A 25,083-nucleotide genomic window follows, 5' to 3' on the forward strand; every position below is an offset into this window, starting at 1 on the left:
TGGAGGATAGGTGTGCAAGGTGCTCGAGAAGCCCAGCGAATCATACCCATATGTTTTGGTCATGCCCGGCACTACAGGGGTTTTGGATGGGGGTGACAAAGGTGCATTCAAAAGTAGTGGGGGTCCGGGTCGAACCAAGCTGGGGGTTGGTTATATTTGGGGTTGCACAAGAGCCGGGAGTGCAGGAGGCGAGAGAGGCCGATGTTTTGGCCTTTGCGTCCCTAGTAGCCCGGCGCAGGATATTGTTAATGTGGAAAGAAGCCAAGCCCCCCGGGGTGGAGACCTGGATAAATGACATGGCAGGGTTTATAAAGCTAGAGCGGATTAAGTTCGTTCTAAGGGGGTCGGCTCAAGGGTTCACCAGGCGGTGGCAACCGTTCGTCGAATACCTCGCAGAAAGATAGATGGAATGGAAAAAAGAAGGCAGCAGCAGCAGCCCAGGATCGGGGGTGGGGGGGGGGGTGGGGGTGGGGGGGGGGGGGCGGAGGAGGAGGAGGAACCAGAAGGACTCTCAGGGTTGTTAATATACACTGTATAGTATGTATAGGTCGTTGCGACAGATAATTATATATTGGACTGTTAAATTATATTTTTGGAGAGTGTTACTTGTGACAAGGCAGTTGCCAATTAGGGTTAGTTTTCATTTTTGTTATTTATTATTTATTCATTTTTTGTTTATAAAATAGGTCATTGTTATTTGTGTTGTTATAATATTGTGTAAAGGATGCACAATGTACTGTGTTGGTTGACCAAAAAGTTTCAATAAAATATTTATTAAAAAAAAGGATTATGTGGGTTTTGGACAGGGTGGACAGGATTATGAGGGTTTTGGACAGGGTGGACAGGATTATGAGGGTTTTGGACAGGGTGCACAGGATTATGTGGGTTTTGGACAGGGTGGACAGGATTATGAGGGTTTTGGACAGAGTGGACAGGATTATGAGGGTTTTGGACAGGGTGGACAGGATTATGAGGGTTTTGGACAGGGTGGACAGGATTATGAGGGTTTTGGACAGGGTGCACAGGATTATGTGGGTTTTGGACAGGGTGGACAGGATTATGAGGGTTTTGGACAGGGTGGACAGGAAGCAACTGTTCCTCTTTGTTGATGGATCAGTAACGAGGGGGCACATTTTAAGGTGAGAGGCAGGGGGTACAGAGGGGGTTTGAGGATTTTCACCCAGAGTGTGTCGGGAATCTGGAACACACTGCCTGGGACGGTCGTTCAGGCAGGAAACCTCACAACCTTTAATATGTATGTGGATGGGGACGGCACGGTGGTTAGCACTACTGCCTCACGCGCTGGGGACCCAGGTTCGACCCCGGGTCACTGTCCGTGTGGAGTTTGCACCCCCGTGTCTGCGTGGGTCTCACCCCCACAACCCAAAGATGTGCAGGGTGGGTGAATTGGCCACACTGAATTGCCACATTAATTGGGAAAAAATAATTGGGTACTGTAAATTTAAAAATAAAATGCCCGTGGATGTGTCAGAACACTCGGGCAGATGGGCAAGCACTGGAAAACGGGATTAGTGGCCATGTAGTATAGTTTTGTCGATGCACTCAATGGGCTGAAGGGCCTCCTCTGTACTGGATGACTCCACGGGACCAAATCCACCCACCGGATCCAAGATGTGGTCTCACCGATGCCCTGTATCACCGACTGCCGACGGGTGTTTATGATGAGGTGCCACATCAGGCATCGGCTGACTGACAAGCCGATCACAGAATCTCTATGGTGCAGGAGGCCACTCGGTCCATCGGGTCCGCTCCGACCCTCCCGAGAGAGCACTCACCTTGGGCCCAAACCCGCCCCACCTACAACCATAACCCTAATCACGGCCAGCACACCCGATGGGCGGCACACTGGTTAGCGCTGCTGCCTCACAGCTAATTCCGGCCTGGGGTGACTGTGTGGAGCTTGCACGTTCTCCCCTAGTCTGAGTGGGTTTCCTGTGGGTGCGCCTGTTACCTCCCACAGTCCAAAGATAATAATATAATAATCTTTATTGTTGTCACAAGTAGGCTTACATTAACACTGCAATGAAGTTACTGTGAAAGTCCCCTAGTCGCCACACTCCGGCGCCTGTTCGGGTACACAGAGGGAGAATTCAGGATGTCCAATTCACTCAACAAGCACATCTTTCAGGCCTTGTGGGAGGAAACCGGAGCACCCGGAGGAAACCCACACAGACACGGGGAGGATGTGCAGACTCCGCACAGACAGTGACCCAAGCCGGGCATCGAAACTGGGACCCTGGCGCTGTGAAGCAACAATGCTAACCACTGTGCTACCGTGCTACCTCACGGTGCAGGTTAGGCGGATTGGCTATGCTAAATTGCCCTTAGTGTCCAAAAGGTTAGGTGGGGTTACTGTGATAGGGTGGAAATCTGAGTTTAAGTAGAGTGCAGACTCGATGGGCCAAATGGCCTCCTTCTGCACTATAAATTCTTTGACTTTGTCTATATATATATGTTTCTGGAACCCACCTCTTCATTCACCTGAGGAAGGAGCAGTGCTCCGAGAGCTAGTGACATCGAAACAAACCTGTTGGAATTTAACCTGCTGTTGTAAGATGTCTTATTGTACCCACCCCAGTCCAATGCCGGCATCTCCACATTATAAATTCTATGGTCTGCATATTGAATCATAGAATTTACAGTGCAGAAGGAGGCCATTCGGCCCATTGAGTCTGCATCGGCTCTTGGAAAGAGCACCCTACCCAAGCCCAGAACTCCACCCTATCCCCGTAAACCAGTAACCCCAACCCACCTTTTCTGGACACTAAGGGCAATTTATCACGGCCAATCCCCCTAACCTGCACATCTTTGGACTGTGGGAGGAAACCGGAGCACCCGGAGGGAAACCCACCCAGACACGGGGAGAACGTGCAGACTCCGCACACAGACAGTGACCCAAGCCGGGAATCGAACCTGGGACCCTGGAGCTGTGAAGCAACAGTGCTAACCACTGTGCCACCATGCCCCCCCCCCCAATGGCCTGAGGACCCAGGTTCGATCCCGGCCCACCGTCCGTATGGAATTTGCACATTCTCCCCCTGTCTGCGTGGGTCTCACCCCCACAACACAAAGCCAGAGAAGGTGGATTGCCCCCTTAATTGGGGGGGGGGGGGGGAGATAAAATTGGGTACTCTAGATTTTAAGCAAGAAATAAAGCAGAGGGAGGGATAGGAGAACAGCAAAGACCTGCTGCTGCCTTGTAACCATCAGGGGTAGAGTGGAGGGAGGTGGAACTGGATGGCAATTGTCGGTAGCCCTCCCCCTACTGTAGGGGGAGCCGTGCCCACCTCCCCGGCCCAAAAATTACACTGGATACTTACAAATCCAGTGAAGTGAGTCATTGTCCCCGCCCAAGCGGCCAGCCCCCCTGGCGTCCCTCACCACTAACCCCCTTACCCTCACGGTGACCGCAGCCTGAGCAGGCACCCGCACACAACCATGTCACCGCAACCCAATTCCCTTCATGACCCGCCCGATTCCTCATCCCGACTCCAGGTTGACCGGCGTCTCTTCCTGGCGCCAGCAAGCCACGGCACCAGCTCATCTGCATTACAGGCGCCCACCGGCCAATCGCTGGCCGGCGTCGCGTGGCTGATTGGCCCGGCCGCCTGCCAGTCACAGCCGGACCTCGCCTTCTGGTTGGTGGGCGTCGCTGATGGAGGGGGGGGCGGGGCGCCGGAAGGGGGCGGGTCTTCCGCCCTCCCGCTCACTTGTTGGCCAGCCCCGACCTGCGTTCTTGTAGCGCCTGTCCCCTCCGCTGGACGTCCCAGAGGACTTTGCGCCCAACTGGGGTTTTTTTTTTCTGGTGTAAGCGGGGAATGGAGCAGCCAAGAGCTGCACCCGGTGAAGCCCCCACAAACAGGAGTGGGGAGGTTAACTTTGGGGGTGAATGTTGGCCCGGACACCCGGCGGGGGGGGGGGGGGGGGGGGCGCGATCAAACCTCCTGCTCTTGTTTGAGAGAGTTGTTTTCATAAGACATAGGAGCAGAATTAGGCCACTCGGCCCATTGAGTCTGCTCTGCCATTCTATCATGGCTGATATTCTCCCCATAACCCCCGATCCCCTTATTGATCAACAACCTATCTATCTCTGACTTAAAGACACTCAGTGACTTAGCCTCTGCGGCAAAGGTTGAGGAAAGGTTGGACAGTCCAGGGTCTTTCTTACCACAGTTTCTAAAAGAGCAAGGGGCATCTTCATTGTCACACTTACCCATGCCAATCTCTTCAGTACTTGTCTCGCCCGACCTTCCTGACTCAAGCTGGACAAGGTGAAGGCCCAGCTACCACCGAGGCCAGTGTCAAAGTCTAAAAGAATTAGCAAACGAGGAGATGCGTCGCCCTCTTTGTTATCTGATTTGCATATCGGCCACTGGCCAATTGCACGGCGATGGCTGTTCGGCCTAACGTCAAGCCACTGATTGGCTCAATGCATGGCAATCACAAGACAACTCCGCCTACCCGGTTGGTTGTCCCCAAAGCCACTAAATCCGCACTGCGGCCTTGAGATTGGTGAGGTTTGTTGGGGGGGGGGGGGAGGAGTGGGGTTGTCTGAAGCCAGGACAGTTGGTAGGATTTCGCAGGCCAGATGGTGGGGGGCTGAATGTAATGCGACATGAATCCAAGGTCCCGGTTGAGGCCGTTTAGCACAGGGCTAAATCGCTGGCTTTGAAAGCAGGCCAGCAGCACGGTTCGATTCCCGTAACAGCCTCCCCGAACAGGTGCCGGAATGTGGCGACTAGGGGCTTTTCACGGTAACTTCATTTGAAGCCTACTTGTGACAATAAGTGATTTTCATTTCATTCATTTCATCTCTGGATCTGTAAAGACTTAATTACCTGCAAATGCTCGCATTCAAAACATTGTCTGGCATCTTTGACTTTGTCTATATATGTGTTTCTGGAACATACCCCTTCATTCACCTGAGGGAGGAGCAGCGCTCTGAAAGCTAGTGACATCGAAACAAACCTGTTGGACTTTAACCTGGTGTTGTAAGACTTCTTACTGTGCTCACCCCAGTCCAGCGTTGGCATCTCTACATCATGGCAATCATACAAGACCGCACCTGGGGTACTGGGCACAGTTTTGGTCCCCTTATTTGAGGAAAGATGTAGTGGCATTGGAGGCAGTTCAGAGGAGGGTCACTGGATTGATCCCAGAGATGAGGGTTTGTCGTATGAGGAGAGATTGAACAATTTAGGTCGATACTCTCTAGAGTTTAGAAGAGTGAGGGGAGATCTAATTGAGGTATACAAGATGCTGAAAGGTCTGGATAAAGTAGACGGGGAGCTGATGTTTCCTCTTGTGGGGCATTCTAGAACGAGAGGTCATAATCTTAGAATAAGAGGCAGCAAATTTAAAACAGATTTGAGGAAAAACAACTTCTCCCAAAGGGCTGTGAAACTGGAATTCGCTCCCCCAAAGTGCGGTGGATGCTGGGACAGTGAGTAAATTTAAGGAGGAGTTAGACAGATTTTTAATTGGGAATGGGTTGAAGGGTTATGGAGACCGGGCAGGACGGTGGAGTTGAGGCCAGGATGGGATCAGCCAGGATCACATTGAGGGTGTTAGGAGCGGGAGGCTAAATTGCCTTTTCCCGCTTCTAGGTCACGTGTTCTAGGCAGGAGATGTCTGGCTGGTTTCGCAATCCAGCTCTTGGTCTGTAGCATTGTAGGTAGCAGATGAGGAACACATCAGCCATGATAGAATGGCGGAGCAGACTCGATGGGCCGAATGGCCTAATTCTGTTCCTATATCTGATGAACTTATGAAAGGCAGTAGCTCTGACGGTGCCAGCACTCTCTATTGAAAATGAAAAAATAAAAATCACTTATTGTCACAAGTAGACTTCAAATGAAGTTACGGTGAAAAGCCCCTAGTCGCCACATTCCGGCGCCTGTTCGGGGAGGCCGGTACGGGAATTGAACCCACGCTGCTGGCTTTGTTTTGCTTTACAAGCCAGCTGTCTAGCCCACGGTGCTAAACCAGCCCCTAAAATCCCAGCTCCAGGTGAGAATCGAACTCACAACCTCAGCATAGCTCGCTGATTACACTGCTGTATAAGTACTGCGCGTTAACCGTTTGCGCCACTGGAGCAGATAGTGCACTGGATGTCATCCAAGATGTTCATGCTCACGAACTGGGGGTGGGGTGGGGTGGGGTGGGGTGGGGGTTGGGGTGGGGGTGGGGGTGGGGGTGGGGGTGGGGGTGGGGGTGGGGGGGGGGTCCTGAAACCGCAAACACCTGACCCCTCCAGGATTGGCTTGGAGTCTTTGGGAATTGAGGATCCATCTCCAGGACACTGCTGCGGCCAGCTCTGGGAAAATATCCTTGGGATATTAAACTGCTTTGGGTGGTTTAAAATGCTTCAGATGGTGAGTGAGGGAGTTTGGTTAAGTGGGGGAGGAGGTGTTTCTTTTTATTTCTATAAAAGGGGCACGGTAGCACGGGGAGTGCTTAGCGCTGCTGCTACTCAGCGCCAGGGACTCGGGTCCGAACAGGTGCCGGAGTGTGGCGACTAGGGGCTTTTCACAGTAACCTCATTGCAGTGTTAATGTAAGCCTTCTTGTGACACCAATAAAGATTATTATTATAATATTTTTTTCAGCCTCTGGTAGTTGGTGCTTTGGTACAGAGGAAGAAGCTGATTGCTAAGTAACAGGTAAGTTACTCTACTTATCATAATTGTAATAAATAATTTTAAAGTTACAGTACGACTGCTGAACCGAGTGGAATGTACTCCCTGTTGTGCGTGGGAAGTCATGGACCCAGCATGTGTCCGAGACAAACGCCTATGCAGGAAGTGTCCCCAGAGTCGCTGCAGTGAATCCACGAGGCTGAGAACTACACGGACAGTATGTCTAGGGAGGTGGTCACACCTCAGGTTAGGAGTGTGCAGGCAGAGAGGGAATGGGTTACCGCCAGGCAGTCTGAAGAGATGCAAGCGAATGGTGCAGCGGTCCCCTGCATTAATCTTGCTTATGAATCGGTTTTTCACTTTGGATATATTTTGAGGGCAATGTTTCTTCGGCGGGAGTCCAGCCGGAGCCAAGTCCGTGGCACTGCCGATGGCCCAGCTGCACAGGGGGGGGGGAGAAAGGAAGAGGAATGGAAGAGCATTAGTGATAGGGGCCACTCGGCCCCTCGAGCCTGCTCCGCCATTCAATAAGATCCGATTGTAAGATCCGCTTGTAACCCCAACCCCACATTGATACCGACCCCAGATAGCCTTTCACCCCCCCCCCCTTTGTTTATCAAGAATCTACCTATCTCTGCCTTAAAGATATTCAAAGACTCTCTGCTTCCACTGCCTTTTGACGAGGAGAGTTCCAGAGACTCTCGAACCTCTGAGAGAAAAAATTCTCCTCATCTCTGTCTTAAATGAGTGACCCCTTATTTTTAAACGTTGACCCCCCCTTTTCCAAATTCTCTGATAAGGGGAAACATCCTCTCCACACCCATCCTGTCAACACCTCTGAGGATCTTAAAGGTTTCGATCAAGTGGCCTCTCACTCTTCTAAACTCCAGTGGACGCAAACCCAACCTCTCCAACCTTACCTAGCAGCACGGCAGCACAGTGGTTAGCACAATTGCTTCACAGCTCCAGGGTCCCAGGTTCGATTCCCGGCTTGGGGCACTGTCTGTGCGGAGTTTGCACGTTCCCCCCCGTGTCTGCGTGGGTTTCCTCCGGGTGCTCCGGTTTCCTCCCACAGTCCAAAGATGTGCAGGTTAGGTGGATTGGCCATGATAACTTGCCCTTAGTGTCCAAAAAAAAAGGTTAAGTGAGGCTGCTGGGTTAGCTTGGAGGCGTGGGCTCAGGTGGGGTGATCTTTCCAGGGCTGGTGCAGACTCGATGGGCTGAATGGCCTCCTTCTGCACTGTAAATTCTATGATCTTTCTTCATAAGACAACCCACCCATTCCTGGTATTAGTAACAGGCACCGGAATGTGGCGACTAGGGGCTTTTCACAGTAACGTCATTGAAGCCTACTTGTGACAATAAGTGATTATTATTATAGTCTGGTAAACCTTCAAGAACTGCTTCTAACACCTTTCCTTAAATAAGGAGACCAATATTGTACTCAATACTCCAGATATGGTCTCACCAATGCCCTGCACAACTGAAGCATAACCTCCCGACTTTTGTAATCAATCCCCCTCACAATGAACACACATGGTCGGCGCAGGCTTGGAGGGCCAAGGGCCTGTTCCTGTGCTGCATTGTTCTTTGCTCTGAGATAACATTCCATTAGCTTTCCCTAATTACTTCCTGTACCTGCATTCTAATCTTTTGTGATTCATGCACTAGGGCGCCCAGATCCCTCTGCGTCTCAGAGCTCTGCGATCTCCCACCATTTAGTTAGTGAGCTCCTGGTTCTGGGGCAGGTGGGACCTGTACAAGCCGGACAGGCATCAACACCGGGACTAATATTCTTGCAGGAGATTTGTTCGGGGAGAGAGGATTGAAACGAGCTTGTCAGAGGGGGACAAGCCTGAGGGTTGCTCAGATTGGAAGGAGGTCATCAGACAAGAGGACTACGTTGAGGGAGCTCAACCTGAATGTCCACAGCATTCACAACAAGGTAAATGATCTAAAGGCACAAACAGGTGATCTCATTGCCATTACAGACATTGGTCCCAGCTCTGTTGAGGCACTGACTGCCCACCTTTCTGCCCCAGAATATGTTCCATTAGCCCGGGTACCTGAATTCCTCCCTGCCACGCCAATTCACCACTCATTAATGTGTTTGATCCTGCCATTTCTATGCTCATGGAACTTGGAGTTTTGGTATTTCTTCGTGGGATCTGGGCTTCGCTGGCAAGTCCAAAATTTGCAAACATCCCTAATTCCTCCTATAGTAAGGCTCCACCATATTGCCCGGGGTCTGGCGCGGAGACGGGAACCCACGCGCATGCGGGAACTCGCGCGGGCCGCGGCGCGCATGCACGCACTCACACCGGCCGCAGCGCGCATGCGCGAACTCGCGCGGGCCGGCGCGCCAGCTGGAGCAGCGGAGACCACTCCGGTGCCGACCTAGCCCCCCGAGGAAGGGGAGCATACCTGACAATCGAGGACCGTCGACGCCAGAGTGGTTTGCGCCGCCTTTCACGCCGGCGTTAGAGCTTGGCCGCGGGATTGGAGAATCCCGGCCGGTGTATTTGGACTTCCAAAAGACATTTAATAAAGTGCCGCACAACAGGCTTTTCAATCTCTTGGAATAAAATGGACAGCCTCAACATGGACACAGAATTGGCTGAGTGGCAGGAAGCAGAGAGCAGGGGTACATGGTTTTGTTTTGGGCTGGAGGAATGTTTGTAGTGGAGTCCCCCGGGGGTCAGGACCCACAATCTTCCCGATAATCACCTCAACCCTGGTGTACAGGGCACAGTTTCAAATTATGGGGAGGTTACAGAACCTTGGAAGTGCTGGGAACTGTGAGGAGGACAGTGTAAAACTTCAAAAGAACATTGTTGGGGGGAGGGGCAGTGGCGGGGGTGGGCAGGGGGGGCAGGGGGATGGGGAGGGATCCCGTGAGAGGAGAGGTGGTAAATGAAAGAGAAAAAAATTAGGCAATCGAGCAGGGTAACAATAGGGGGTAATGATAACCAGAGTGCAGGGAAGGCCAGAGTTCTCAAGGACGGAAAGACAGAATTAAAGACTTTGGACGGGATTCCCCATCCCGTCAGCCCCGTTTTCTGGCACAGCGCTCCACTGCCAGCAGCGGGATCCTCCGTTCCGGCATCCAGCCATTGGGGTTTCCCCATGTGGCCACCGCATGCCGCTGAGAGGAGCCTGCCAACAGAGAATCACACAGTTTGTATCTGAACATGTGCAGTATTCATAACAAAACGGATGAATTAATAGCACAAATGGAAATAAATACGGGGCAACGCGGTAGCACAGTGGTTAGCACCGCTGCCTCACGGCTCCAGGGTCCCAGGTTCGATTCCGGCTTGGGTCACTGTCTGTGCGGAGTCTGCACCTTCTCCCCGTGTCTGCGTGGGTTTCCTCCGGGTGCTCCGGTTTCCTCCCGCAGTCCAAAGATGTGCAGGTTAGGTGAATTGGCCGTGCTAAATTGCCCCTTAATTGGAAAATTAAAAAAAAACAATCTGGAAGAAGGAACTGAGGGCATTGTTGCTAAGTTTGCAAATGATACAAAGATATGTAGAGTAACTGGTTGTATTGGGGAAGCAAAGGGGGCTGCAGAAGGACTTGGACAGGCGAGGAGAGTGGCCAATGAAATTGTAGATGGGACACAATGTGGAAGAGTGTGAGGATATGCTTTTTGTTTTTGTTTTGTTTTTATTTTGGTTTTTTTCCAATTAAGGGGCAATTTAGCGTGGCCAATCCACCTGCCCTGCTCATCTTTAGGTTGTGGGAGTGAGACCCACGCAGACACGGGGCGAATGTGCAAACTCCACATGGACAAGGTTATGTACTTTGGTACAAATAGATGCATATGCTATTTTCTAAATGGGGAGATGCTTAGGAAATCAGAAACACAAAGGGACTTGGGAGTCCTTGTTCACGATTCTCTGAAGGTTAACGGGCAGGTTCAGTCGGCAGTTAAGAAGGCAAATGCAATGTTAACATTCATGTCGAGAGAGCGAGAATACAAGACCAGGGATGTACTTCTGAGGCTGTATAAGGCTCTGGTCAGACCCCATTTTGAATATTGTGAGCAGTTTTGGGCCCCGTATCTAAGGAAGGATGTGCTGGCCTTGGAAAGGGTCCAGAGGAGGTTCACAAGAATGATCCCTGGAATGAAGAGCTCGTCGTGTGAGGAACGGTTGAGGACTCTGAGTCTGTACTCATTGGAGTTTAGAAGGATGAGGGGGGATCTTATTGAAACTTACAGGATACTGCGAGGCCTGGATAGAGTGGACATGGAGAGGATGTTTCCACTTGTAGGAAAAACTAGAAGCAGAGGACACCATCTCTGACTAAAGGGACGATCCTTTAAAACCGAGATGAGGAGGAATTTCTTCAGCCAGAGGGCGGTGAATCTGTGGAACTCTTTGCCGCAGAAGGCTGTGGAGGCCAAATCACTGAGTGTCTTTAAGACAGAGATAGATGGGTTCTTGATTAATAAGTGGATCAGGGGTTATGGGGAGAAGGCAGGAGAATGGGGATGACAAAATATCAGCCATGATCGAATGAAGCAGATAATAAGATATAGGAGAAGACTCGATAGTTTGAATGGCCTAAATCTGCTCCTATACCCTGGGGATGGTTTAGCACAGTGGGCTAAATAGCAGAATGATGCCAGCAGCGCGGGTTCAATTCCCATACCAGCCTCCCCGAACAGGTGCTGGAATGCCGCAACTAGGGGCTTTTCACAGTAACTTCATTGAAGCCTATTTGTGACAATAAGCGATTAATATTATTATATTTTATGATGTGGAGATGCCGGCATTGGACTGGGGTGAGCACAGTAAGAAGTCTTACAACACCAGGTTAAAGTCCAACAGGTTTGTTTCGAATCACTAGCTTTCGGAGCACTGCTCCTTCCTCAGGTTCCCCCTCCCCCCCCACTGCCCCCTCTCCTCCACACACCTGAGGAAGGAGCCGCGCTCCGAAAGCTAGTGATTCGAAACAAACCTGTTGGACTTTAACCTGGTGTTGTAAGACTTCTTACTGTGCCTATACTTTGTGGTCTTATGAAGTACAAATTTTGCAGGGGAAAGCGTGAGGCGTTGCGACTTAGCTAAGTTGCTCTTGCCTGAGAGCCAGGCTGAACAGAGTGGGCCGAATGGCCTCCTGTACTGTACCCATTCCAGGATTTAGTTAAATGAATCCATCGCTCTGACGTGAAAACCTTCCTCGTGGAGGTGGGTGGGCTGAATGGAATATGTATTCAAAAAGAAAAAGCTTTCAGATCTATCAGGAAAGAGCAGAGCAGTAAGACTGCACATTCTCCCCGTGTCTGCGTGGGTTTCCTCCCACAGTCCAAAGATGTGCAGGTTAGGTGGGGTTGCGAGGGTAGGGTGAGGGATGGACATGGGTAGGGTGGTCTTTCAGAGTGTCGGTGCAGACTCAATGGGCCAATTGGCCTCCTTCTGCACTGTAGGGATTGTATGGAATTCTTTGGATCTTTCCGTGGGGAAAATGGATCAATCCACAGAAAACCAAGGGTGAAACTGTCTAGCGATCCCTATTCTATAATATTTTAATAATTTTTTTAAAAGTATTTTTATTCTCCTTTTTCACATTTTCTCCCAAATTTACACCCAACAATAAACAATAATCAGTAACGAATGCAATGTCAATCCCCATCTCAATAACAATGATCCATCCTCCCACCAAACCCCCAAGCAGCAGCCCGCATGTTAACATAAACAAATAATAAAAAGGAATGAGGAATCACCCATAGTCACCATTAACACAGATAGAGGGCAGCACGGTGACGCAGTGGGTTAGACCTGTGGCCTCACGGCGCCAAGGTCCCAGGTTCGATCCCGGCTCTGGGTCACTGTCCGTGTGAAGTTTGCACATTCTCCCCGTGTTTGGTGGGTTTTGCCCCCACAACCCCAAGATGTGCAGGGTAGGTGGATTGGCCACGCTAAATTGCCCCTTAATTGGAAAAAATTGAATTGGGTAATCTAAATTCAAAAAATGTATTAATTAACACATACAGTCCCTCTCCCCCATAATATTTTATTTATATGTTGTATTAGAAAATGAAATGAAATGAAAATGGCTTATTGTCACAAGTAGGCTTCAAATGAGGTTACTGTGAAAAGCCCCTAGTCGCCACATTCTGGCACCTGTTCGGGGAGGCTGTTACGGGAATTGAACCGTGCTGCTGGCCTGCCTTGGTCTGCTTTCAAAGCCAGCGATTTAGCCCTGTGCTAAACAGCCCCTAGAGATCTTTGTCGCTGTCTTTAGGGAGTTAGTTGCATTAATTTGCTGAAACTGTTTTCCACTGGGTCACCTTCATTAGTCCCAAACCCTTGATAATAACGTTATTTCCCCGCTGGCTTCCTCCGTAGGCATCAGCGTGTTTGGATGAATCGCTGTGAGCACCCCGCCTCCAGACACAGCACGATGTGTCTCAGAGCTCCTGGATCGCTGACGGGGGAAATCACCCGGGGCATTACCCCGCGACTATTACACAATGGGGACCAGGCGAAAGCACAAAGAGGTCCACCTTGGGCATAAACCTGCAAATACTCGATGCCTTGGCTGACAGGGACACTTGGATGAGTTGCTGAAGTGAGTTTGACAAACAAATTCCTCCAATAAGTCAAAACCTTGGGCTTTAAATGTTTAACCACAGTAATTTCCCCCTCAATCATATTTCCCCTGCTTATGGGGAAAGAATCGTCAGACTAATTAGAGGACGTTTAGGGTGGCATGGTGGTTGGCACTGCTGCCTCACAGCGCCAGGGGCCCGGGTTCGATTCCGGCCTTGGGTCACTGTCCATGTGGAGACACTTTCTCCCCGTGTCTGCGTGGGTTTCCACTGGCTGCTCCCGTTGTGTACAGCACTTTGCTTTCTGAAGTCAATGACCAGTTCTATGGGTCTATTTGTAACATTTGTGTTCTGCCACTAGATGGTATTGGCATGCAATAAGCAGATTATGTCAAATGCATTCTTTTCCTTGCCAGCTTGATTCAATAGAATGATTCATAATTTTTAAAAACTTTATAAGCAGAGGTCACATGATTACGGCAAGCTACTTGGGACCTTTAATTATGGTTGCATTTCAACCCAATACTTTCGAGATGTTTATAATTATTTTTTTGGGGGGAGAAAAGTTCCAATCAAGTTAAGTCATGGCTATTCAGCCATGGGAGTATCACATTTGCGGCTGTCCTCCATAATGCTTGGCCTTGAGTAACTGACTTTCTCATCTCACGTACTGAAGCCAGATGTTGGTCTTCTTCCGAGCCAGATGTGCTGAGCCGAATGGATTCCTAGGCACAGCGTTATTCATCTTCCCTCGTTAGGTTTTGGATCGGGAGCAAGGTGCCAGAGGGTGACTATGGATCCAAATCCCGAAGCAGGTCGAGATCTTCAGGAGAGGAAAATGGGAGAAATGATTGTTGGTGGGACCGCTCCCCTTTCCAAACTTACGGCATTGAAACCTTCATTGGCTTTGGTTAATCATAGAATCCCTACAATGCAGGAGGATGCCATTTGGCCCATCGAGTCTGCACCAGCCCTCTGATACAGCACCCCACCCCAGCCTACTCCCCTACCCTTTTCCCACAACAGATTCATTAGCACTGTTGCCCCACAGTGCCAGGGTCCCAGGTTCGATTCCCGGCTTGGGTCACTGTCTGTGCGGAGTCTGCACGTTCTCCCCGTGTCTGCGTGGGTTTTCTCCGGGTGCTCCGGTTTCCTCCCACAGTCCAAAGATGTGCAGGTTAGGTGAATTGGACATTCTGAATTCTCCCTCAGTGTACCCGAACAGGTGCCGGAGTGTGGCGACTAGGGGCTTTTCACAGTCACTTCATACTTTTGACAATAAAAGATTATTATTATTAATGTAAGCCTACTTGTGACAATAATAAAGATTATTATCAACCTGACCTACACATCTTTGGTCACTAAGGGGCAATTTATCATGGCCAATCCACCTAACCTGCAGGTTTGGACATCACAGCCATGGGATACACCATCCCTCTCCATAGCTCCAGATTGCAACACGTATGGAGAGAGTACAGGTTACCACAGCAACCTGGGGTTGCAGCTTTCAATGAGAATTAGAGAGTGTGCTGGTGCGAATGGGACCATTTATATTTCTCCAACGTCCCTTCGCTTTCAAGACACAAGCTTGCTGTCTCGAAACTGTGACTTCCTTTCCCGCCTTGCTCTTGTGAAACTTGGTGTCCTGCGTTCCAGCCCTTCGCTCTTCGCGTTACGGCAAAGGCAACAGGAAGTGTCGCAGGAGATGTGGAAGCGTAGAGGAACAGCAGAAAGGGTTTTGCAGAGAAATTCCAGGAGCCATTATCTCTCAACTATGTTTATTCACAACCCAAATACAAGGAAAGAGCGCTGCCCTGAGGCGAGGCGATACGGCACACAGGAAAGACTCGACAAGCTTCATTGCCACCTGCTTCCTTTGAAAGAAACACAACGCACACAGCAACAGTTCTGCCTAAGGGTCTGCCGATAAGAACAAACAAAGAACAAAGAAATGTACAGCACAGGAACAGGCCCTTCGGCCCTCCAAGCCCGTGCCGACCATACTGCCCGACTAAACTACAATCTTCTACACTTCCTGGGTCCGTATCCTTCTATTCCCATCCTATTCATATATTTGTCAAGATGCCCCTTAAATGTCCCTATCGTCCCTGCCTCCACTACCTCCTCCGGTAGTGAGTTCCAGGCACCCACTACCCTCTGCGTAAAAAACTTGCCTCGTACATCTACTCTAAACTTTGCCCCTCTCACCTTAAACCTATGCCCCCTAGTAATTGACCCCTCTACCCTGGGGAAAAGCCTGTTACTGCGCAGTACTCCTCTTACAGAGGAATATTAACCAAACGATGTTCTGGTTAATATTAAAGCGGTTTCCAGGACCAACTTGTTGAACTAGGTTCTTTGACTGTCACATGGGGCTGGATTCTCCGTTTCAGAGGCTAAGTGGCGGCTCAAACGGAAAATTCCCGGGCGTTTTACGACCCAAAAATTGGCGTCGAACCCTCACCGATTCCGGGAACGGTGGGGCTAGCACCGGCACCGGCTCCCGCACCGAAAACGGCCGGGGAATGGCCGACTCCCTGGCCCGCGCAGGCACACGGCAATGACCACCAGTACCCCCAGCCCTCACGGAAGCCCCCCCCCCCCCCCCCGGCCAGCGGCACGGATCCCGGGCGAGTGTGGCAGGGCTGGACACAGTCCGTAGCCGCCACGCCGGGTTCCCGACCGCTGAGACCGCACGTCTCCCGTGCGGTCGGGAGCTCGGACCATCGGGGGCGGAGCTTCGCGGGAGGGCCCGCCGATTATGCGGCAACGGCGTTTCCACGGCACGCAGCGGCGACGCGATGACGCCATTTCGGAGGGGGCGGATCACGGCTGGCCGGTGTCAAACCGGCGCTGGCCTGATTTGGGGCCCATTCTCCGCCCGATCGCCGATTACAATATCGGTATCGGGCAACGGTGAATCCCGCCCAAGATCTTCCCATTGCAATGATCTTGTGACAAAAGGATTGAAGTTGATTTAGTTACAGTGATACAGTTTAAAAAGTTATTTCTGTGGACAGGCTTGTAATATTCCATCTCCAACAACCTCGAAGGTGGCGATGAACCATCAGGGAAGGAGCAGCTGATATATTTCCAAGTCAGGATGGTGAGTGGCTCGGAGGGAACTTCTGGACGGTGGCGTTCCCAGGCGTCCGCTCCCCTTGGTCCTGCTACGTGGCGGTGGTCGCAGGTTTGGAAGGTGATACCTCAGCAGCCTCGATGAGTTCTTTGCAAGGCATCTGGCGGATCCACTTGCCAGCGGGACAGGGATTGGTGTGCTCATGAGGAGTGCGAAATGTCAGCTGATGGCTATAGCTATCGAATCGTTATCTCGGAAAGGATGCTGCTCACTGTGAACCAACTTTGGCATCAGGCCCAGATGTTAGTGAGGGCCTGTGCATTACCACGATGGCACGGCAGGAGAGCCTGGCAGCCGACCCCAGTGCCTGATTTCCGGCAGCGTCAGGAAGGGACAGGCTCTGTAAGAGGAGTACTGCGCAGTAACGGCGGAAGTGCTGAATTTCTGAAACTTCCCTCGCCAAGTCAGGACATTCCAAAGCTTTTCAGTTTTGAGAAGTTAATGTTATCATACCGGAAACACAGCAGCGAATTTCTACACAGCAAGCTCGCATAAACCGCAATCAAACGATGACAGAATAATCTGTGTTAATAATGGTTCAGGGATGATTATTGGCCAGGAAATTCCAAACGTGAAGGTGTCGGATTTTAAATCCTCCATGTTTAATACCGGTCACGGTGCTGCAGTAACGTATCTCAAAAGATCTTTGCCGGGGGGCGGGGGGGACAATTATTGATCAGTGTGGTATCATCAGAATAAGGTTGGCGATTTCTTCGATCCGCCTTCCAAGTAATGGTGATTCCCCTGCTTAAGGATCAATGCGTAAGTAAATTTATAAATCATTTGGGCAGGTTCATTCATTTTTAGTGATGACGTGAAGGGAATCCGCCGATTGGATTTGGAGATGTTAACTGTTATCTATTTTGAGTTATCGAAGCCATGCACGTTCGAGTCGCTGGTTCGAGGGGGGATATCCAGGCTCCGAGTTCCAGTCGACCTTTGCACGTTGGACCACGTGAAAAAGGTTACACATCGCCCTCGTCAATTATGTTTTCGTAAGCGCCGTTCATTTGATCAAAGTCCATCTTGCTTTGGTCAATTTCGAAATGCTCGACGTAGGTGTTTGCATCCTCATCGTAGTGTCTCTGGAAGCCGGTGTGGCTTGACCTGAACTTGAAGACAACGATTAAAGCAGCGCCAATTAATAGGATCATGACCACAGCGATCCCTGTCCCGAGCGCATACTGCCCCTTCCTGCTCTCAGACTGGACGGGCTCCGTGTTGCCTGGAAGACCCAGGGTATGTGCCACTGTGCATTGATTATCGGAAGGCCTCGTGCATTTAGCAATCATGCTGCTCTGGGGAACGACACAGATTTTGTAAACGGCCCCAGTGTTGAGCTCACTCAGTTCCATCTCTTGGACGCCACCAATCACCCGCAAGCCTTGCCTCTCTGCGCCGGTGCTGTACCAAAGCTCGTATTCGTCGCCCAGATCTTCCAGAATGTTCCAGTTCAGCAGCAAGGAGCTGGTGGTGATTTCGCTCACAATGACCTCTGTGATCCTTTCAGAGAGACAGGGGTCGGGGTTCGTCGGGGTGGCATTTTCTGAAGTGGTTGCCCTCGGCGTCGCCAGTCTGCCCCGCGCGCTTGCTGGGGTGGCACGGGCGGTACTTTGAGGAGTTGAACTGTAGCTCTTGGAGGTTCGAGACGGTGTGGCAGGGGCGTTCAGTTTATCAGGCGGACAAGTCAGATATTGCAGCTGAGGAGAGAGCACAGTTATTAAAGGAGATACATACATTGAATTTAGACAAAGAAACAAATATTCTGCCTAACTGGCATGTGCTAGTGTGAAGCTTTACACAAGGCTCCTCAAATCCCACTCCATCAAAGAACAAAGAACGGTACAGCACAGGAACAGGCCCTTCGGCCCTCAAAGCCTGCGCTGACCATGCTGCCCGTCTAACCTAAAACCTTCCGCACTTCTGGGGTCCATATCCCTCTATTCCCATCCTATTCACATATTTCTCAAGTCGCCCCTTAAACGTCGCCATCGTCCCTGCTTCCACCACCTCCTCCGGCAGCGAGTTCCAGGCACCCACTACCCTCTGTGTAAAAAACTTGCCTTGTACATCTACTCTAAACCTTGCCCCTCGCACCTTAAACCTATGTCCCCTAGTAATTGACTCTTCCACCCTGGGAAAAAGCCTCTGACTATCCACTCTGTCTTTGCCCTTCATACTGTTATAGACTTCAATCAAGGTGCCCCTCAACCTCCGTCGTTCCAGTGAGAACAAACCAAGTTTATCCAACTTCTCCTTATAGTTAATGTCCTCCGTAACAGGCAACATCCTGGTAAATCTCTTCTGTACCCTCTCCAAAACCTCCACATCCTTCTGGTAGTGTGGCAACCAGAATTGAACACTATACTCCAAGTGTGGCCTAACTAAGGTTCTACACAGCTGCAACATGACTTGCCAATTCTTATACTCAATGCCCCGGCCAATGAAGGCAAGCATGCCGTATGCCTTTGTGACTACCTTCTCTACCTGTGTTGCCCCTTTCAGTGATCTTTGGACCTGTACATTCAGATCCCTCTGCCTGTCAATATCCTTAAGGGTTCTGCCATTTACTGTATATTTCCCATCTGTATTAGACCTTCCAAAGTGCATTACCTCACATTTGTCCAGTTTAAATTCCATCTGCCATCTCTCCGCCCAAGTCTCTAAGTCTCGAGAGTTACAAGTTAGCGAGGATGGACCTAAAGAAAGAGCTAAGAAGAGCCAGGAGGGGACATGAGAAGTCTTTGGCAGGTAGGATCAAGGATAACCCTAAAGCTTTCTATAGATATGTCAGGAATAAAAGAATGACTAGGGTAAGAGTAGGGCCAGTCAAGGACAGTAGTGGGAAGTTGTGCGTAGAGTCCGAGGAGATAGGAGAGGTGCTAAATGAATATTTTTCAAAAAAGACAATGTTGTCGAGGAGAATACTGAGATTCAGGCTACTAGACTAGAAGGGCTTGAGGTTCATCAGGAGGGGGTGTTAGCAATTCTGGAAAGTGTGAAAATAGATAAGTCCCCTGGGCCGGATGGGATTTATCCTAGGATTCTCTGGGAAGCTAGGGAGCAGATTGCTGAATTTGATCTTTAAGTCATCTTTGTCTACAGGAATAGTGCCAGAAGACTGGAGGATAGCAAATGTTGTCCCCTTGTTCAAGAAGGGGAGTAGAGACAACCCTGGTAACTATAGACCAGTGAGCCTTACTTCTGTTGTGGGCAAAATCTTGGAAAGGTTTATAAGGGATAGGATGTATAATCATCTGGAAAGGAATAATTTGATTAGAGATAGTCAACACGGTTTTGTGAAGGGTAGGTCGTGCCTCACAAACCTTATTGAGTTCTTTGAGAAGGTGACCAAACAGGTGGATGAGGGTAAAGCAGTTGATGTGGTGTGTATGGATTTCAGTAAAGCGTTTGATAAGGTTCCCCACAGTAGGCTACTGCAGAAAATACGGAGGCATGGGATTCAGGGAGATTTAGCAGTTTGGATCAGAAATTGGCTAGCTGGAAGAAGACAAAGGGTGGTGGTTGATGGGAAATGTTCAGACTGGAGTCCAGTTACTAGTGGTGTACCACAAGGATCTGTTTTGGGACCACTGCTGTTTGTCATTTTTATAAATGACCTAGAGGAGATCGTAGAAGGATGGGTGAGTAAATTTGCAGATGACACTAAAGTCGGTGGAGTTGTGGACAGTGCGGAAGGATGTTACAAGTTACAGAGCGACATAGATAAGCTGCAGCGCTGGGCTGAGAGGTGGCAAATGGAGTTTAATGCAGAAAAGTGTGAGGTGATTCATTTTAGAAGGAATAACAGGAAGACAGAGTACTGGGCTAATGGTAAGATTCTTGGCAGTGTGGATGAGCAGAGAGATCTCGGAGTCCATGTACATAGATCCCTGAAAGTTGCCACCCAGGTTGAGAGGGTTGTTAAGAAGGCGTACGGTGTGTTAGCTTTTATTGGTAGAGGGATTGAGTTTCGGAGCCATGAGGTCATGTTGCAGCTGTACAAAACTCTGGTGCGGCCGCATTTGGAGTATTGCGTGCAATTCTGGTCACCGCATTATAGGAAGGATGTGGAAGCATTGGAAAGGGTGCAGAGGAGATTTACCAGAATGTTGCCTGGTATGGAGGGAAGATCCTGGGCGCGATTCTCCACTCCTACGCCCGTTGGGAGAATCGCCTGGGCAGCCAAAATTTCCGGGTACGCCGGTCCAACGCCCTCCCGCAATTCTCCCAAGCGGCGGGAACGGCCCGGTCGGGTTTCGCGGGCCGCAGGCCGGAGAATCGCCGGAGACACCAAAAATGGCGATTCTCCGGCAACCCCGCTATCCTGAGGCCCGGATGGGCCGAGCGGCCAGGCCAAAACGGCGGGTTCCCCCCGGCGCCGTCCACACCTGGTTGCTGCAGTCGTGGGCGGTGCGTGAACGCTGGGGGGGGGGGGAGCCCACCGATCGTCGGACCGTCCTCTCTGAAGGAGGACCTCCTTCCTTCCGCGGCCCCGCAAGATCCGTCCCCCATCTTCTTGCGGGGCGGACTTAGAGAGGACGGCAACCACGCATGCGCGGATGACGCCCGTTATGCGGCGCCGGCCGTGTCATCTATGCGGCGCCGCTTTTACGCGGGCGACAAGGCCTGGCGCGGGTAGATGGCGGGGCCCTGATCCTGGCCTATTGTCAGGGCCTGAATCGGTCGGGATTGGGGCCGTTCCGCGCCGTCGTGAACCTTGACGGCGTTCACGACGACGCGGCCACTTTGGCGTGGGGGTGGAGAATCCCGCCCCTGATGAGGGAAGGCTGAGGGACTTTAGGCTGTTTTCGTTAGAGAGAAGAAGGTTAAGAGGTGACTTAATTGAGGCATACAAGATGATCAGAGGATTGGATAGGGTGGACAGTGAGAGCCTTTTTCCTCGGATGGTGATGTCCAGCACGAGGGGACATAGCTTTAAATTGAGGGGAGATAGATATAAGACAGATGTCAGAGGTAGGTTCTTTACTCAGAGAGTAGTAAGGGCGTGGAATGCCCTGCCTGCAACAGTGGTGGACTCGCCAACACTAAGGACATTCAAATAGTCATTGGATAGACATATGGACGATAAGGGAACAGTGTAGATGGGTTTTAGATTGGTTTCACAGGTCGGCGCCACATCGAGGGCCGAAGGGCCTGTACTGCGCTGTAATGTTCTATGTTCTATGTTCTAACCGATCTATATCCTGCTGTATCCTCTGACAGTCCTCATCGCTATCCTCAATTCCACCAACCTTTGTGTCGTCTGCAAACTTACTAATCAGACCAGTTACATTTTCCTCCAAATCATTTATATATACTACAAACAGCAAAGGCCCCAGCACTGATCTCTGTGGAATACCACTAATCACAGCCCTCCATTCAGAAACACACCCTTCCACTGCTACCCTCTGTCTTCTATGACCGAGCCAGTTCTGTATCCATCTTGCCAGCTCACCTCTGATCCCATGTGACTTCACCTTTTGAATCAGTCTGCCATGAGGGACCTTGTCAAAGGCCTTACTGAAGTCCATGTAGACAACATCCACCACCCTCCCCTCATCAATCATCTTAGTCGCTTCCTCAAAAACCCGATTAAGGTAGTGAGACATGACCTCCCTTTCACAAAACAATGCTGCCTCTTGCTAATACATCCAAATGGGATCAAATCCTGTCTCGAAGAATCCTTTGCAATAATTTCCCTACCACTGACGTAAGGGTCACCGGCCTGTAATTTCCTGGATTACCCTTGCTACCCTTTTTAAACAAAGGAACAACATTAGCTATTCTCCAGTCCTCTGGGACCTTACCTGGGCCAGTTTGAATACAAAGATTACTCTCATGGCCCCAGCAATTTCCTCCCTTGGCTCCCTCAGTATTCTGGGGTAGATCCCATCCAGCCCTGGGGACTTGTCTCCCTTAATGTTTTTCAAGACGCCCAGCGCCTCCTCCTTTTTGATCTCAATGTGACCCAGACCAGCTACACATCCTTCCCCCGACTCAACATCCACCAAGTCCTTCTCTTTGGTGAATACTGATGCAAAGTACTCATTTAGTACCTCGCCCATTTCCTCTGGCTCCGCGCATAGAATCCCATCCTGTCCTTGAGTGGGCCAACCCTTTCCCTCGCTACCCTCTTGCTCTTTATATTTGAATAAAAAGCCTTAGGATTTTCCTTAATCCTGTTTGCCAATGACTTTTTGTGATGCTTTTAGCCCTCCTGACTCCTTGCTTAAGTTCTTTCCTACTTTCAAAGAACAAAGGACAATACAGCACAGGAACAGGCCCTTCAGCCCTCCAAACCTGTACCGGTCATGATACAAACCTTTACCAAAACCCTCAGCACTTCCTTGTTCCGTATCCCTCTATCCCCATCCTATCCATGTGTTTGTCAAGATGTCTTTTGAACACCGTTAATGTATCCGCTTCCACAGCCTCCCCTGGCAACGTGTTCCAGGCACTCACCACCCTCTGCGTAAAAAACCTGCCTCGCACATCTCTTCTAAACTTTGCCCCACGGACCTTAAACCTATGCCCCCTGGTGACTGACCCCTCCACCCTGGGAAAGAGTGCCTGCCCATCCACTCCATGCATGCCCCTCATAATCTTGTCGACCTCGATCAGGTCACCCCTCTTTCTTTTGTTTTATAAATTTAGAGTACCCAATTCATTTTTCCAACTAGGGGCAATTTAGCGTGGCCAATCCACCTACTCTGCACATCTTTGGGTTGTGGGGGTGAAACCCACGCAGACACGGGGAGAATGTGCAAACTCCACACGGACAGTGACCCAGAGTCAGGATCGAACCTGGGTGCTGTGAGGCTGCAGTGCTAACCACTGCGCCACCGTGCTGTCCAAACTCCCGTCTTTCTAATGAAAACAGTCCAAGTCTATTTAGCCTCTCGACATAGCTAACCCACTCCAGACCTGGTAAACCTCCTCTGCATCCTCTCCAAAGCCTCCACATCCTTCTGGTAGTGTGGCGACCAGAATTGTGCGCAATATTCCAAGTGCGACCGTACCAAGGTTCTATACAACCGCAGCCTGACTTGCCAGTTTTTATACTCGATGCCCCGTCCAATGAAGGCGAGCATTCCGTCTGCTTTCTTGGCTACCTTGTCCACTTTCCTTATGGTCCTCACGGGCTTTGTCTGTTCCCAGCCTTCTAACCCTTACAAGTGCTATCATTTTCATTTGGATGAGTCTCACAATCTCCCTCGTTAACCAAGGTCCCCAAAGCTTGCTATACTTATTTTCTTCCTCACAGGGACATGCTGATCCTGAATTTAAAAAAATAAATAAATTTAGAGTACCCATTTTTTTTTCCAATTAAGGGACAATTTAGCGCGGCCAATCCACCTACTCTGCACATCTTTGGGTTGTGGGGGCGAAACCCACGCAGACACAGGGAGAATGTGCAAACTCCACACGGACAGTGATCCGGAGCCGGGATCGAACCTGGGACCTCGGCGCCGTGAGGCAGCAGGGCTAACCCACTGCGCCGCTGGGGCTGGTTTAGCACACTGGGCTAAATAGCTGGCTATTAAGGCAGGCCAGCAGCACGGTTCAATTCCCGTACCAGCCTCCCCGAACAGGCGCCGGAATGTGGCGACTAGGGGCTTTTCACAGTAACTTCATTGAAGCCTACTTGTGACGATAAGCGATTTCCATTTCATTTCCCCGTGTTGCCCTCGGTCCTGAATTCTTATCAACTGACATTTGAAAGCCTCCCACATGCCAGATGTTGATTTACCCTCAAATATCCACCCCCAATCTAGATTCTTCAGTTCCTGCCGAATATAATTAGGGCAGCACGGTGGCCCAGTGGTTAGCACTGCTGCCTCACGGCGCCGAGGTCCCGGGTTCGAACCCGGCTTTGGATCACTGTCCGTGTGGAGTTTGCACATTCTCCCCGTGTTTGCGTGGGTCTCACTCCCACAACCCAAAGATGTGCAGCCTCGGTGGATTGGCCACGCTAAATTGCCCCTTAATTGAGAAAAATAAATTGTTATAATTAGCCTTCTCTCAATTTAGCACCTTCACTCCGAGAACTACTCTTATCTTTATCGAACAGTACCTTAAAACATACTCAATTATGGTCACCGTTCCCCAAATGCTCCCCTACTAAAACTTCGACCACTAGGCCGGGCTCATTCCCCAATACCAGATCCAGTACAGTCCCTTCCTAGGTTGAACTATCTGCATATTGTTTCAAGAATTCTTCCTGGATGCTCCTTACAAACTCCGCCCCGTCTAAGCCCCTGGCACTAAGTGAGTCCCAGTCAATATTGGGGAAGTTAAAATCACCCACCACAACAACCCTGTTGCTTTTACACCTTTCCAAAACCTGTCTACCTATCTGCTCCTCTATCTCCCGCTGGCTGTTGGAGGCCTGTAGTAAATCCCCAACATTGTGACTGCACCCTTCCTGTTGCTGAGCTCCACCCATGTTGCCTCGCTGCATGGGCCCTCCGAGGTGTCCTCCCGCAGTACAGCTGTGATATTTTCCTTAGCTAGTAGAGCAACCCCCCCACCCCTTCTACATACCCCACGATCCTTTTTTTAAAATAAATTTAGAGTACCCAGTTCTTTTTTTTTTCCCAGTCAAGGGGAAAATTAGTGTGGCCAATTCACCTATCCTGTACATCTTTGGGTTGTGGGGGTAAGACCCCCGCAGACATGTAGGAAATGTGCAAACTCCACATGGACAGTGACCCGGGGCAGGGA

The 25,083-nt window shown here is 50.4% G+C and overlaps 1 protein-coding gene, 1 long non-coding RNA gene and 1 other non-coding gene across 3 annotated transcripts in view; 1 reads left to right on the forward strand and 2 right to left on the reverse strand.

The window, feature by feature from the left end:
• Window positions 1-6,022: 6,022 nt before the first annotated feature.
• On the reverse strand, window positions 6,023-6,117 carry trnai-uau (transfer RNA isoleucine (anticodon UAU)). Its single transcript has 2 exons — window positions 6,080-6,117; window positions 6,023-6,058 (listed from the first exon to the last, which is right to left on the reverse strand). It is a non-coding gene; the product is annotated as a tRNA-Ile (tRNA).
• A 138-nt stretch (window positions 6,118-6,255) lies between these two features.
• Window positions 6,256-8,554, forward strand: LOC140403733 (uncharacterized). Its single transcript, XR_011938405.1, has 3 exons — window positions 6,256-6,395; window positions 6,629-6,682; window positions 8,461-8,554. It is a non-coding gene; the product is annotated as an uncharacterized lncRNA (long non-coding RNA).
• A 6,424-nt stretch (window positions 8,555-14,978) lies between these two features.
• Window positions 14,979-25,083, reverse strand: part of LOC140403832 (uncharacterized) — a 54,469-nt gene continuing 44,364 nt past the window's right edge. Inside the window, exon 4 of the mRNA XM_072492005.1 lies at window positions 14,979-18,056. Coding sequence (XP_072348106.1) covers window positions 17,322-18,056 — 735 coding nt within the window. The 3' untranslated portion in view covers window positions 14,979-17,321. The remainder of the gene's footprint in view (window positions 18,057-25,083) is intronic.

Source organism: Scyliorhinus torazame, chromosome 29, assembly GCF_047496885.1.
Source record: "Scyliorhinus torazame isolate Kashiwa2021f chromosome 29, sScyTor2.1, whole genome shotgun sequence".
In the NCBI taxonomy this organism is placed as follows: domain Eukaryota; kingdom Metazoa; phylum Chordata; class Chondrichthyes; order Carcharhiniformes; family Scyliorhinidae; genus Scyliorhinus; species Scyliorhinus torazame.